A 16,111-nucleotide genomic window follows, 5' to 3' on the forward strand; every position below is an offset into this window, starting at 1 on the left:
ATCTGTAAGAAGAATGTGTTGAAACAAGCAAAGTTGTTACAACATGCCCATGAATTACAGATGATCAGTGGCAAGATTACTTTTGGAGGTGATAATGGAGATGAACAAGAGGAGTGGCTAGTGAAGTAAGTGGCAAATCTCACAGACATAAGGACACTTTTTGGGTGCACTGGGTCTTCCACAAATATCACAGTGCAGATCAAGAGGAGGAAAACCTCCTTTTTCCCAGGACCTTTCAGAGAAATTCTTGGAGGCTACATTCCAGGGGCAAGCAAGGCCAAAAGCAAAAGTATGGGCCCAAAAATACCAGCATATTTTATCTTAGTAGTTATAAGCCTTTGGAGAGGCATTTCAACCTTTGGGAAAGAAATCGTACAAAAAGCTAGGAAAACAACAAATGATGGTGCCGTGGGCGAGGGACCACAGCTGTCTGTGGAAACGCAGAGAGTTGGACTGGAAACCCCAGGAAGACTGAATTTAGCCTTGGCGTTTAAGATTCCATGCGTTAATTTAAAAGATCCAAGAAATGCATGCTATATTCTGAGAATGAAAGTATTTATGACAAGAACCTGTCTTCCTGCCACCTAAATTTGTGTCGAAAATGAAATTTCAGAATTATTTTTGAGCTAAACATATTTATTTCATACACACGGAAAAGAAGACACTTTTTTCTTTGCTGGCTGTATGACAGGCTTATTCTGAAATGCTGTATGGCACCAATTACTGTTCAGCAAAAGAACATGATGAAAAATGTTCAAGATCGCACTATTTATGGCACTGAAAGCTTGATTCCAATTGTGCAGTTTCAATTTCAAAGCAAACAGTCTAATTAACACCCTTGAGATTAGTGACTAAACAAACAGCATATTCTTTTTGTTTGGTAATCACTGCCAGTTATTTTTACTTGAAAATCTTCAAGGTGCTAATGTGAGAAAAAACATTGTTAATCATGTCTCTTACAAACTTATGCTTCCTCTAGAATCCAATCATACGCCAGTAAAATTAGGAAATACTTGTCATGTTTAGCATCCATATGGCATGTCCTCTTTTCACCACAATCACAATATTTTTATCTTAAGAGGAATCTCAAAAAGTAGACTTACATCATGCACATAATTTAGATAAGTATCTGAAGCTGAACAATAATTACTTTCCTAAGGCCACTAAGCAAAAACAGGGCAAAGCTGAAAATTGAACCAGAAACTTCCAGGGTCACATTTCATGCCCTTAATTATTTTGCCATTCTAGCTCCCAGAAACATTTTAAAATGTTTTAAAGTCATGTTAAAATATATTGCTTTACTGCTGGAAATAAAGCTTTCATTTCAAAGATTTCTGTTTTCACTGAGAAGGGGTGAGGTTACTCCCAGTTTATTTCTCAGCAATAGAAGGCTCCAAATGATGAACTGCACTGGTGCCTATGACCCATTTGTGTCCCTCTAGAGAGTATGTGTGTGGTTAATGGTCTTCCTACTAAAAAGACATGGCTCAAAAGTAACATAACTTAAGAGAAAGAAGGAAACTGAGGAAAAAAGGTAAGTCTGGCTTTTGTCATTTGCACAATGGAATCACAAAGTATTCTCTCTCCGTTTCCCTTGCCCAAAGCTCAGGTAAGATGAACAAGAGAACTGAGGCTCTAGTACTAATAAAATGGTCTTCACAACTATCATAGTATGGACTACAACTGTTGTGGCAAACCTATGGCATGTGTACCAGAGATGGTACATGAAGCCATTTTTTGTGGCACACGATGGGAGGGGAAGAGGAAGAACAAGCATGCACCTATTCCTCTTCTTCCCCCCCTCGCCCCCTGGACCTTCAGAGGGCGGGGGAATTAAATTCCTCCCCATAAGTCCCACCCCGGAGGGCAGAAGTCCCCCCCAGAAGTCCCGTTTGCCCCAGAAGTCCTGCCCCCATCACTAGGTAACACCTGGGGCCAGAAGGCTTGTTAGTTTGCACACTTGGTCCCTCAAAGGTTCACCATCACTGGACTACAATATAGGTTTGGGTGAGACTCACAGATTCAGTTTAGGACTGGAAAAAGAAGTTCTAGGCTTGCATCCTCTCTCCTCTATACTCATGTTTGACTTTAAGCACAAGCCATTGTTTGCTATGACCTTAAAGTCAACAAAGTATAATTAGCATTTGCTGTCCAAACCAGATTTGGAAGCCACAATTTGAAATGAATATTTAATTCTGATTCAGAAGGCAATTGACAAATTTAAGCATTTCAGAAAACACTTCAAATGGAAAATCAAGCCGTATGGAAGCTTGCTGTTCAAAACTATGATTTTGAAGACCACATGAAATGAGCTGCAGTCTTTGCAAAACATGGATAAGTCCAGAAGATCACAGGGATATATATGGAAGCACACAATACTGCAGTCCATTTTTACAGTCACAGATAATTATGCAAACAGTTAATTTGTGTGTGGTAAGGTGTCAGAAAATTCCATGTATCTATATATCTATATATAGATATATCTTCCATGAGCCAAAATAAGTAGTATTCTTCTTTCAAAATTAAATACACCAAAAGAAGTAGTTGTCTCTTCCTGTTAAATGCAACTTGTGTTGCTGACTGAAGTTAACTCTCTGTGCTTTGATAGCCCTGTACAATGCTGCTTGAACTCCATGCCACAAGGCAACACTGTAAAGAAGCTGAAAGCAAAGAGAAGAGCGGGAAGTGGACTTCAATGATACCCTAAGAAAACATTTACTTTGTACCATTTAGGAATATAAAGGGAAATACTCAGTTGCCACCAACAAATGAAATCATTTAAAATTTATGTTAATGTCTTGATTTGTTTTATGGATAACTTGTTTTCAATCTGACTTTCCACTAACAAATTCCCTCATGTTATGGCAGACGTGCTTTCATGTCCTTGCATCTCTCCTGGTTATGTCTAATCATATATATTTTTTAAAAATGTAACGAGCTACTCCCTGTCACATTTGGCCTCCACAAGTGTGCTATAATCCACAAGTGACATATCCAACAAAGTGGAGATGATGTACAGAAATCTATACTGTGATCGCACTTAAGTATTATTAGATGTTACTACTGGAGATAAAGACAAGGATTGCTGCTTTTGGTGGTAGCCACATGTTTCCTGTAATGGTTTATTCTGGCTTCAAGATACATTAGCCTCGCCATCATCATATATTTTAAGGCTGGTTGCACCACTGACCTTCATGGTTGAATAATGATCTGGACCTGGTATTCCCAACTCCAAGTCTAACACTCCAGCAGCTACACTAGACATAGCACCAATTTATAGGTGTAGAGTTAACAACAAACTCCTTCTGGATGACATGATAGCATAATCAAATCAGTTTCTGCTAGCCATTTAGAAGTCCTTATGGTTTGACACTGAAAAGGCTATGAAGATTTTTCTGTAGATTGCAGGCTCAAATACAGGGGAAAAATCCCTTTCATGTGTAATAGAACCACTAAAACAAAAATTTCAAAATGCTGGATTGCATGATAAGCAATTCAACTTCACATGTTGGGGAGAAATTGAAATCAAAATATAAAACAACATACAAAAGTAATATTCACTAATGGCTTCACAACTGCCCACCCATAACATGAACATAGTTCAGAGACTTCTACAGTGCGCCCTTGCCTTATGCGGGAGATCAATTCCGCCCCCCCATAAGGCAAATAGTGCGTATGCTTGAGGCCCATTGAAAATAATGGGGCTTGTGTATGCCACGCGCACGCCAATGATGCTTCCATTGCACGGCTTTCAGAATAAGCTGAAAGCCATATAAGAGGCACCCGCGTATGACACAGGCACACTGTACTATTAATTACTGGTGGCCTTAGAGTAAAAATCTGTTAGGCTAGTCTTGAATGGACACAGAGTTTCATTTGTGGTGGTCAGGAATAAGTAATCTTTGAAACTCTGGGAGAAATCCTGTAGCCCTCCAGATATAAGACCAACTCCTAGCATTCATTGCCACGAGTTATGGCTAGGGCTGACAGGAGTTGCAGTCCAACAATATCTGGAGGGCTGCATGATTCCCACTCCTGCTACACATGCATGAAATCCTCCACAAAACAATATTGACACATTAACTGTAACCCTTCTGTGCATCTAAAAGGGGGGGGGGGGAAATCTGCGGAACCACAGGCCAGAATTACATATCACAGCACACTATAACGTTTTCAGTATTTACATCTGTCATATAAGATAAGGTATCCATATGCTTTTGAGTAGCACAAGTACAGATTTGAAAACTTGCTAATAAAGACACTCTTACCTCATTGAGAGCACACATCCGAGCAATGGAGCCAATATTATTGGTGATGGTAACCAACGTAGCTCTTGCTAGGTCTTCCTTGCTGATGGATTCTCTTTTTTCTTTACTCATCATGTTGCCAAAGCTGTGTGATAATATTAGAGGATATGATCTTTCTTATATTTTTCAGAAAAGCCTATTTAAAAATAATTTTTTAAGTAGTGTGTCTGGGATAAATATTTATATATTTAAGTCCTTGGTTCAGGATACAAAACATGGACATTAACTCTGAACAATTTATCAATCAAAACTGCTATCTGTGGTAAGCTAATGTGACTTTCTTATAAAACTACTGTATTTAAATTGAAAATCTTTTTTCTTTTGTTACAATGTAGATATTTACCAGTGAGCAAGCATATACAACAAAGTTCATGAGATGCTTTAAGTGATACTATTTTGATATCAAGTGGACAGTTAGATGCTGAATACTATAAACACACACTGGTGGGAAAGGGACTGTTTTTTACAAGGTGAGATTGAAGTTAACAGTGACATATCCTGAAAGCAAAGAGATCTCATTTCAGTTAACTAACTGAATGACTTTGAAATTAACTGGTTTCAAGCATTAGGACCTTCCCACTTTACCCAATTTACCCAAACCATGTGTTACATATTAGGGTCAATAGCCTTTTATTTTCAGTTGCTTTTGGGGAGGATGAGTTCAAGCACAAAATCACATGGGATGCTTAATCCTCTCTTCACTCCTAGCTCATCAAGTCTGTCTTAGGCACGTTACAGACGGGCCCATGAGGCGCCGTCATTACGCGCGAGGGGAGGCGCTTCCTGACGCACCTTGCCCCTCACGCGTAATGACTACATCAAAACGGCGGTGGCCGTTCCACACGGCCGCCATTTTGACATAGCAGATGCTCTGCATCCGCACGTCACGTGGCGGAAGTGACGCCGCAAGTGCGCGACTAGCGCCTCACAGCGTCTTTTCCGGGGCCGAGGAAGGAGCGCGATTTTCGCGCTCCTTCTTTGCTGCGTCCGGGAACCGCGCGGTTTGGATGCTGCGGTTCCCGGACGCAGCAACCAGCAGCGGCACGAGACTGCCCCTTCTGGGCCATCTGTAACGTGCCTTAGTTATCAAGGCCTTTTCTCTTAAATGGGATTTCGAATCTCTTTGTGTGAGGTTAAAGCAGCTTAGAACAGAATTTTGGGGATGGAGAAGCAGCCCAATTAAAAAAAATGATTTTACTTTATATAACTGCAGACCCTCTTGAAATAATTTACCCTGACAAATGGGGTTGGGGGAAGCTATTTGGGCTTGGGTTTTTGTATGCAACATCTGAAGCCTTCATAACAAAATATATGATTATGGATCATCTGAAATCAGGTTACCAAAAAGTAGATTGAACTAGGTACGCAAAATGATGGTCTATGTTCATTGAAGCTTAACACTAAAATAATTTCCACATTTCCTTGGGTACAGTTTGGCCCAAGAAGCTAGGCTATAGCTTTGCTGCATTTTTAGGGTCTAACCAAGGTTTTAGGCAAGATGGGAACCATGCAGCACACAGGCTACATGTCGCTGTGCAAGGTTTCCCCATTCATCTGAACAATTATTCCAGAGGATAAAAAAACTGATTTACAGTACAGTGCTTCTCTCCTACAGAACAGAACTCACTCTGAAAATTGCCCAGAAGTGATTTCTGGTTCCCAGAACATCATTTCCAGTTACCAAAAAATGGTGGTGATGCAGCTCAGGCATGGATGGAATAAGCCAAAAAATGGACTTTGAACTAACATACAATCCTGCTTTAAGGCAACAAAACATGGTTAATGCCAAGCAGAGTTAAGTGTTATGTGTAAAAACTACCATGCTCCAAAGTCCAGGCAGGCTGTGGCACACAAACCTAATTGCAGTTTGATGACAGTCATCATGTCACCACAGAGGAACTGATAATCTGTGGCACAGTGTTGCTGTTCCCAAGACATGTTAATTTTTTTAAATTTTACATTGCAAGCCTTTCCCTTGCTACTTGTCTCAATTGTATGTGACAGGACTATTTCTACAGTTTGCTTCAAATATCTGACAAACAGATCATGTCAGAATATACTTAAGAAGCATGCATTGTAACAAACACACTCTTTGTTTTTGCTAACAGTGAAATACAGAGGGGGTTAGATTCATTCCAAAACAGTCTTTCATACATAAAGGACAAGAAGGCACATCTCCACTGAATCCTTTATATGATCTGTTAATACCTTGATGCTACAGCTGATCCTTGAAGCCCAAACCGTTCATAGTCTCCACCATAAATATCCTTCACCAGCTTATCAACATTGGTGCTGTCTCCTTTAGCTGCCATTTCTAAAGCTTCTTCAAAGGTCTCACAACCAGTCAGCAAGCAACACAGGCCCAGGAATGTACCACCTCCAAGACTAAGAGAAAAAGAATAATAAATTCAGCCACCTTATAATTGTTTGGGTTCCTAAACACCTCTCCTCTAAGCAAACCTCAAGTGCCTTCCTCCAAGAGTCCTTTAGATTTCAACTTCACTATGAACTGATAAGGGAGAAGTGTGGGATGGAGGAGACAGAAATGCTCAGTTCTGAAAATTGGTTGTATTTCTGTGACCATAGCAATGATTGTGAAATGTAAGAATCACCACACTGGCTCTTACAGTGAAGTGCCGACAAGAACTATTACATATGCATGGCCCCAATTTGCCCCATGTTTCTCTCTCTATAAAGAACAATGGTAATATTGATCAGGCCAACATACAGATTCATGTAGTCACCTACTACTTTGTTATCTTACATGCAGGTAGATACATGTATCTGTCTTAAATTCAGTAAGCCACCTTGAGTTACGGCTCTAGGGAAAAGTGGCAGGAGGAGGAAGAGAACAGCATCAACTACCTTATCCACTATCTGAACAGTGCTGACAGTAAAGTCTGTTACGACTCATTTACCCATATTCAAGTCCTGCAGTCTCAATCCTTTGAACAAATTCACTAATTAATTTCTGTTGGACAACTCTTAACAAATAAAACAAAATTCAGCATTTTTATTTTTCTCAAAGGGAAACATCTCAGGTTAGTAGTCAGCTTTGTAACTGAACATTGGTTAAAGTGGAACAGTGTACTCGAGTAGGGAGTACACTACAGAACTGTCTACCAAGTACCACCATAAGCTGTAATATCTAGAGTAATGATTCCCAAAATTGGTGGTATACCCCCTCTGGGATCAGTGAGGGGCAGCAAGGGGGCAGTGCCTTCTGTCAAAGTATTGCTGCACAAAAAAAAGATAAGGGGAACCAGCAGCCTTTAGGACTATGGTGATGGTGAGAGATGCATGAAAATTCTTTTCAGGGTACCTTAAAACCTACAAGCAGTCTCACTGATTGCTTCATGTGATGGAGTCTCTTACTCTTTGTCTGCCTGCATACACTCACTCCCTTAGCTACATCTTTCACTAGTGGCAGGAATGGCATTTGGGTTAATTTTGTGAAGTTTGGGCACAGGGCATTGCTTCTGTGGCTTGGGGAAGTGCCAATTTGGGCCTGACTGTCTGGAGGATGAAGTTAGAGCACGTTGCGGTAAGGGAAAAGCAGTGGCAAAAAGGAGCTTTCAAATCTGGGATCCTGCTTAAGCTTTGTGAAATACATGTTTGGGGGACACTGGGATTGTTGCCCAAGAAGAAAGGGGGCGGTAGCCCAAAAAAGTTCAGGGACCATTGATTTAAAGCCAGGGGGTGTACAGATTCCTCTGGCCTAAAGGACACACACCATGCCAGCTAGGGTGTGCAGGTGGAGGTGGGTCACACACACATGTGCATACACACTCTTCCCCTCCATCTCAGCTCATGGATGGGCACAAATGATAAAAATCCATTAGTGTGCTCTCTCTCTTCCAGTAGTCTCCACTGAACTTGCATTTTCCTCCTGCTATTAGCAGTGCAGGGGGAAGCAATAATGAATGCCAAGAATACTGCAAATGTGGTGACAGTTTATGCACCCCTGCTATCAAGTCTCCCTACCACACCAAATTTAGATACCTGTCTCAACATTTTATGAGAGAAGGCAGACACAATGTTCAGCTTTTAAGAACAGCAAGATCAAGTCTAAATGGACACACCATTATATATTCTGGAAAGAAAACCGATTTCTTAATTCTAAAATTGTTTGATGGTAAAAAGGGAAAAACACACCAAGGCCTGTTTCGAGCACAGCATGATGCTGTATCACAGCTGAGATGAAAGCATTCCTGTTTTAAACTCACACATTACTGTTTTTTCCTGAACTGTTTAAACCAGTGGTGGGCAAGCTTAAGGGATGGAAGACCATTTTTAGATCTTTGTGGTCCTTGATAGGCAGCACCAGTGTGTTCTACAGTGTCCAGAAGTGATATTTTACAAAACAGGAAGAAGTAAAGATTCTTTTTTCTGTTTCTATGTGGGGTAAAAGTGTTTAAAGATCAGAAAGAGAGTCCTGGATTCTATTCAGCATAAATTTATTTTCTGGTTGGTTATTATTATTATCATTATTAAAAGGGGCGCACGGGAAAGGGCTGCACAGGCCGTCTCCTTCCAGACTGTACAATTCCCATCTTTGTCTTAAATTAGTTTGTTAAAAAAATATCAGGAACATGAACCATGGTTTAAGAACAACTTCCTTAGTTTAAAATAGGATATGAAAGCTTCCATTCTCCTCATAAATGCAAAACAAACAAAAAACAAACAAACAAACAACCAGATTTTTGTTCTAATGCCAAGGAATGAGTTTACGTGTGAAATAGGACTGGATGTGTTTATATGCACTTTTCTTTACCACTCTGCATTCTTTTTTGATCTGAAAAACGAAAGTGCTAAATGGCATGATCTAAGCAGGTGAGATGGGTCTCAATGTTGCTCACAAAAATTTTCTGAGATTATCTTGCATGTTGACTGGAGCTTGTAAACCTTTTGAAAACCTTTTTATGACACCATAAAAACAGCCACTTAAAATCAATTTGATTGTTCTTAGACACTGGATTTCCTTCTCACTGTCATAACAAAAACAAACCACAGGTTATGGTTTTCACCTGCTTAATAAAAACACTCATTTAGCTTTATAATAAGACAGCAGGAAATACAAATCCTTTAGACATTAATAAGAATATCTTAAAAGTACTTCACTGAGTTGGAAAATGAGGGCAGACAGACCTAAACATCAGGTTTTTATCTTTAATTATTTATGTTCTACCCAATTATGACACTTATGGGGAATTAAGTCTTTTTTGGCTAATCCCAAAACACTTTGACTCTACTCAAAAGTTCCATACAATATGTTCCAATAGTTTCAAATTCATTTCAAATTCTAACCTGAAGCCATGTTCTCTTGGCCTCCTTTCTTGCACTCAGCAGACATTTTATTAATTCTTTTGTTTATTTGGTCTCATATGCTTGAGGTGATTAGATAGTCCTTATCTGACTTCCAGAGGCCCCCTGTAACAAACATTTAGGGACTCTGATATAGACAAGTTGATACCCTATTTCACCAGGAAGAAATTGTTTTCATCACAAAGTATATTCACCTGGTCCCCGTAACTCTCTTATAGTTGTCCTTGGAATATACAGCTAAGATGCTGACCCCGGAGCCTATGTTAACTAGCAGCATAGGAAATGGATTATCAAGGCAGTAAGGCTTTTTCTGACACCATTCAGGATCTGCTGCATTTTCAAAATAATAGCACTCAGGATGGCCATTGAAACCAACAGAATCCACATAGAGAAGACCCTGGATCAAGCAGTCCAACTCATCTAGTTTATGAAGCTGGAGGTCAGCAATCTGGAAGAGAAGTTAATAAATGAATATGTGTTGATGCAGCATAAAAACTAACAAGAGAGGTGAAAAGGTTCTGCAGAAGTACTTTGTACTGTTTGCGTTGCACAACAGGCCATCTCTAGAATAATAAAAAACTATTTACACAGGAAGTTTCAAGCCAAAAATGTTGTCTGTCTGTCTGTCTGAAAACAAGCGTATCACCAGGTCAAGCTGTGTTGTGCATTTAAAATTTGGGCCATAGTCTTCTCTCTCCTTGAAGAGATTTCACTGTTACACTCATAGGCCAGGGTGAGCAGCCACTGGGGGTTCAGAGCTGCCCCCACACCATTTTAGCCCCCTGATCCTACACCTGCCCTTCTTAAACAATGGAAGTGACCAGTCACTTTTAGTTTTGATTAAAGGCAGTTTTAGGAATTCAACTTTAAAAGGTCAAACACCCCTGAACTACTCTTTTTTTAACCTATAGGGGGCGGTTTACTGGAGATTCTAATTGGACACATGCTGCTAACAGGCCACATAATTTGGCCATAGGTGAATATGGGAGTGATGATCCCTGTTTGAAAACAGTTTCGCTCTCTGGAAAAATTATGGCTGGTGATGGGTGAGAATTATGTGGCCTGTTGGCAGCATGTGGCCAACCAGGATCTCCGTAAACCACCCCCCGTAGGTAAAAAAAAAAAAAAGTAGCTCAGGGGTGTTTGATTATGCAATGAATTCCTATAGCATCCACGATTTGTGTAAAAACAAAGTCTAAAAGAAATATCATTTCAAACAAACAGCTGTGAAATTGGAACTCCTGCTTCTTTTAGTAGAAGACCCAACAAAGTGAAAAACAAAGAATACTGCTATTATAAAATCCCCAGAGGCAGGCTCACCATACAAACTAGTACAACGAGTAAGTACCAGTTTACCTACCTTGCCTCACCTTTTGCCTTAGGCCAGCAGTTATCATCATAAACACAATAAAACATGTAAGTTTTTGGAATGCTAAAGGGAATGGTCAGAAAGTTTGCATTCTTACTGAAACTTTAAAAAATTCCTAGTCTTCTATTTTAGAATAAATTTAAATAAGCCATTAGAGCACCTATGGGAACAACTGGTGTCATATTAAATCAGTTCTGGGAAGCCTATGGCCTTACAGACATTGTTGGACTCCTATTCCCATCAGTCCTAGAAGAAGTAAAGGTCAGGGATGATGAAAGCTGCAGTCCAACAAGACCTGAAGACTCATATCATCCTTACACCAGCACTGAGAAGACACCAAAAAAATTGCATGAGTATAATGACTTTTTCCAACTTCAAGCAAAGTTTCAGAAGTCACAAAGAAAAATTCTGGTTTCTTGCTACTCTTTTTGACATGTACCTCTCCAGGTGCTGTTGGACTGCAACTCTTAGTAGCTATAACCATCTAGTCCAGTGATTTACAAACTCTGGTCCTCCAGGTATTTTGGACTTCAATTCTCAGAAGCCTCGGCCATTATGGCCAATGGTCTGGAATTGTGGGAGCCGAAGTCCAAAACACCTGGAGGTCAGAGTTTGGTAATCACTGATAGTCAATCAAGAAGCTGCAGTTCAGGTCAGTATCCAGATGGCCACTCATTCCCCAGCTCTGCTTTAGAAGATACCTCACCAAAAAAACATGAGGATTTTCATATATATCTGATAAAACAAAATTGAGGACATTGATTTAACGGAAACAAAAAGGAACTATACACTTGAAAGACACTTTCTGTCAGTCCATCTACAGTTCTACAAATACGAATTAACAGGGAGGCAAAATAAACAGGGAGGAATACAAATTCTACATTAGTTCTTGAAGTGTATTAGAAAACTAGTTTACTGTTCCTATTCATCCCACAAAACCAGTTTTTACTTCTTGAGGTGATTTTTAAAAACAGTTTAGAGTTCTTACTTATTGCTCACAACTAGTTTTTCCAGTTTTCCTCCAAACAACTATTTTGAGATTACTGCAAGAACATGAACAAGAGAACTTCGTACTGTCAAAAGCCCTATTCAGCTTTTTCTTCTTAATGTGATTATGATCAGGTGAAGGGAGAGATAAGGGGGTTCACACTGTACACCTGCATCCGCAGCACCCTGCTCGGTGCACAAGGGGATGTTCCAGAATGCACTATTGTCGGGCACAGCCTGGGATGCCTATGGAAAGCACCAAGGCTCTTCTAGTGACCCTACACAGGGTTGCAAATCATGGGGGAAAGAGCCTATCTGTTTGCAGGAGGCTGTCTCCCCCCAGACCCAGCCCTAATGTCTGGATGGGGAGGGAGAAGAGGTGATATGATGTTGAAACAGTCATGGCTCCACTTAGTGTGACTACCAACTATATGAATAGGAATGGTTGAAGGGAATCACAGTGCACTTTCTTGTACAATCACTGTTAATTGCAGGAACATGTTTTCACGTGCCTATAGTATGGGCAAGGTTCTTGAGTAATGGCCCCAAACTGCACAGGCAAAACAAAAACGAGAGAAAGGCACTGGAGATTGAGGGGCTGCAAAAGTGGGGCCCATACACTACACTTTCCCCACGTGATATAAATCATATGGGGACAAAGGCTCCTGCCACACTGCAGAATTAATGCGGTGTCAAACTGCATTAATATTGCAATGTAGATGCAGCCATACAAAGGGAGATATAAAGGAAACAAAGATTGATCAGTCCCCTGTGATGGCAGAGGGAAACTATTTCCTATATCACCAGCTAAGGAGGATATAGGCTTGTAGAGTGTCTGCACTTGCCAAGATTAGCTTAGTCTTAAAGGGACATCATTCAATACCTGTTACCAACTCACTGTTTTGTGCCAGCTTTGTCAAACAGATTTCTGCTCTACTTTTTCCCTCACCTCCTTTTTCCCACTGGTTTATGTTACAGGTCTATGGGTAGGGCTCAAATTTTGTTTTATCTTATTTCATATATACCAAGTTAGGAATTATGTGACACTCCTGTTGCAGTTAGAATCATAGAGACCGCATAGAGACCGCAAGGGCCATCCAGTCCAACTCCCTGCCATGCCGGAAATCTCAATCAAAGCATCCCTGACAGATGGCCATCCAGCCTCTGTTTAAAGACCTCTAAGGAAGGAGACTCCACTACACTCCGAGGGAGTGTGTTCCACTGTCGAACAGCTCTTAATGTCAGGAAGTTCCTCCTAATGTTGAGGTGGAATCTCATTTCCTGTAGCTTGCGTCCATTGCTCTGGGTCCTGTTCTCTGGAGCAGCAGAAAACAAGTTTGCTCCCTCCTCAATGTGACATCCCTTGAAGTATTTAATCAGGGCTGTCATATCACCTCTTAACCTTCTTTTCTCCAGGCTAAACATCTGCAATTCCCTAAGTCGTTCCTCATAGGGCATGGTTTCCAGACCCTTCACCATTTTAGTCGCCCTCCTTTGGACATGCTCCAGTTTCTCCACATCCTTTTTAAATTGTGGTGCCCAGAACTGGACACAATATTGCAGCTGCAGCCTGAACAGAGCAGAATACAGTGGGACTATTATGTCCCTTGATCTAGACACTATACTTCTATTGATGCAGCCTAAAATCACATTGGCCTTGTTAGCTGCCGCATCGCACTGTTGACTTATGTTCAATTTGTGGTCTACTTGGACTCCTAGATCCCTTTCACACATATAACTCTTGTTCAGCCAGGTGTCCCCCATCCTATATCTGTGCATTCTATTTGTCCACCCTAAGTGCAGTACCTTACATTTCTCCCTGTTGAAGTTCATTTTGTTAGCTTTGGCCCAGCTTTCTAGTCTATTCAGGTCGTTTTGAATTTTGATCCTGTCCTCTGGGGATTTAGCTACTCCTCCTAGTTTGGTGTCATCTGCAAATTTGATGAGTATGCCCCCAATTCGTTCATCCAAGTCATTGATAAAGATTTTGAATAGCACTGGGCCCAGGACAGAACCCTGTGAGACCCCACTGGTCACTTCTCCCCAGGATGAAAAGGAGCCGTTGTTCAGCACCCTTTGGGTTTGGCCAGTCAACCAATTACAAATCCATGTAACAGTTACTTTGTCTAGCCCACATTTCACTAGCTTGTTTGCAAGAATGTCATGGGGAACCCTGTCAAAAGCCTTACTGAAATCAAGATATACTATATCCACAGCATTCCCTTCATCTACCAAGCAAACTGCAGTTCCCAGCAGCTCTAGTCAGGAACACCAATACCAAGGTACACAGAGAACTGCAAAACACACCTGTCCAGATGTAGAATTTCTAGCCTATATATGCATTTTAGAAATAATTTAACTAAATAATAACAGTGGTGGATAAATTACTGAAGCTAGTATGCATACACAGACTTCATTTCAAGTGCATATGAGGACTAGGTGCTCAGTCAGTGAAATGTTCTGCATGCTCATGTTTACTCTTAATACCAATGTACTTCACAAGCTATGTATAAGCGGAAACATTTTCAGCCTGACACATTTGATAATGGAAACACCTCCCTCTCCAGTATAAAGGACAGACTGCTCTAAGCAACTCCCCCTAGTTAACATCATTTAAGCTTGAAAAGCATGCTAGCTAGTTTGAAGTGACAAAAATAGATGACAAAGTCATACGTTTGACTGGCACAAACATTCTCTCCATATCTGATTTGGCAGCAAGACTGTCAGGGAAAATAAGCAAGGCTGTGCATAAGCTCAACGTACCATTCGAAAATCTTCCTCAAACTTGTACGCTCCGCCTCCTGTGGCACAAAGTGTGGTGTGCAAGCTTGAGAAATTTTTTTCACTCCCCATTTGTATGAACCTGTGCATGGCACAGCTTGGAAAACGGATGAAATGAAGGTTCCCTTTACGCCCACACATAGTCAAGTTTTTCAGTTCAAGGTGGACATCTCGAATTCCAGTTTTACCATAGGCTGTATTGGAAGTCAAGTACTTCCTAATGCTTTTTAGATTTTCCACTTCTTCCTGTTCCTCTTCGGCTGTAATGTCTTTTGGTTCAAAATAGACCAGTTTAACAAGAGTCCCACCAATATCCATGCCAAACCATGGGAATGCTAGAAGGGAATAAAAAAACCAAAAAAGTAGATTATTACATGGACACAAAACACATTTCTAAAAGAGAAACATAACCTCAACAAAGCCCATAAAGTATGAAGACCAATTACTGATGGCGCTCCTTTGAAAGTGTTGCACATCTTTCAGAATATAACCTAACCCTCTGAAATGCTGTTTGCTTATAAGCTACCCTGAGCCAGAATGCCCCATCCAGGTGCACTTGAGATGTTTGTTAATTGGATTTATATCCCACCTTTCTCTCAACATGGAATTCAATGGGTTACACTATGATTCCCATCATCCCCAGTTAGCATATCCATAGGTTGTGGAAAGCTGACCTATGTAATGGTGCCATTTTGGATTTCAACAGGAGAAACCATTCAGAGTTCTACTTCAACAACACTCAAACCAACACACCACACTGGCTCTGTTTCTGCCTTACTAACCCGATGAATATCATCCTAATGATAATATAGATAATAACATGCAGATATCCAGCACCATGCTGATGCTTAATGTAAGTATCCATTATGTAAGAATGAAAACACATGTTTGTTTTGGAATGTAGTCCATTTGCTATTTAATTTTTTTAAATGACAATGACTACAAAACCATACCTGGGTCAATGTTTATTGTGTGTGTAATAATCTCGATTTTCATTCAAAGAAATACAGAACAAATGTTAAATTACATGTTTCTTATTACAAAGGCTCCTCAAATCTTGTATAAATATTTTAGGCAGCATCTTAAAGCATTGTGCATTATTACATTTAATTATTACAACCACTAAATTAAATGAGCAAGGATTGCAAGGAAAAGAAAAGGAAGAAGACAGCAAAGCTTCCTGACTATTCTATTTTCTTGTCTCCTTGCTTCAGGAAACAACGTTCCCAAAATAGTACCCATGCTTCTATTTTTGGTACTGACACAATCGCTGCAGGAGGCGCAAAGAGCGTGAGTACCCCCAACCAGTTGCTCCCAATTGAAGGAGGCACAGGGCAAGATT

At 40.4% G+C, this 16,111-nt stretch overlaps 1 protein-coding gene across 8 annotated transcripts in view; it reads right to left on the minus strand.

Moving 5' to 3' along the window:
• PANK1 (pantothenate kinase 1) overlaps positions 1–16,111 on the minus strand; it is a 35,517-nt gene that overhangs the window by 3,104 nt on the left and 16,302 nt on the right. For 7 of the 8 annotated variants that reach the window (XM_042460528.1, XM_042460530.1, XM_042460533.1 and 4 more), the window contains 4 exons: positions 14,752–15,104; positions 9,827–10,080; positions 6,516–6,692; positions 4,269–4,392 (listed from right to left, as the gene is read on the minus strand). In XM_042460528.1, coding sequence (XP_042316462.1) covers positions 4,269–4,392; positions 6,516–6,692; positions 9,827–10,080; positions 14,752–15,104 — 908 coding nt within the window. Of the gene's footprint in view, positions 1–4,268; positions 4,444–6,515; positions 6,693–9,826; positions 10,081–14,751; positions 15,105–16,111 lie in introns of those variants that run through there. The other variant, XM_042460529.1, reaches the window with a different exon arrangement.

The sequence above is a fragment of the Sceloporus undulatus genome, chromosome 3, assembly GCF_019175285.1.
Source record: "Sceloporus undulatus isolate JIND9_A2432 ecotype Alabama chromosome 3, SceUnd_v1.1, whole genome shotgun sequence".
Classification (NCBI taxonomy): Eukaryota; Metazoa; Chordata; class Lepidosauria; order Squamata; family Phrynosomatidae; genus Sceloporus; species Sceloporus undulatus.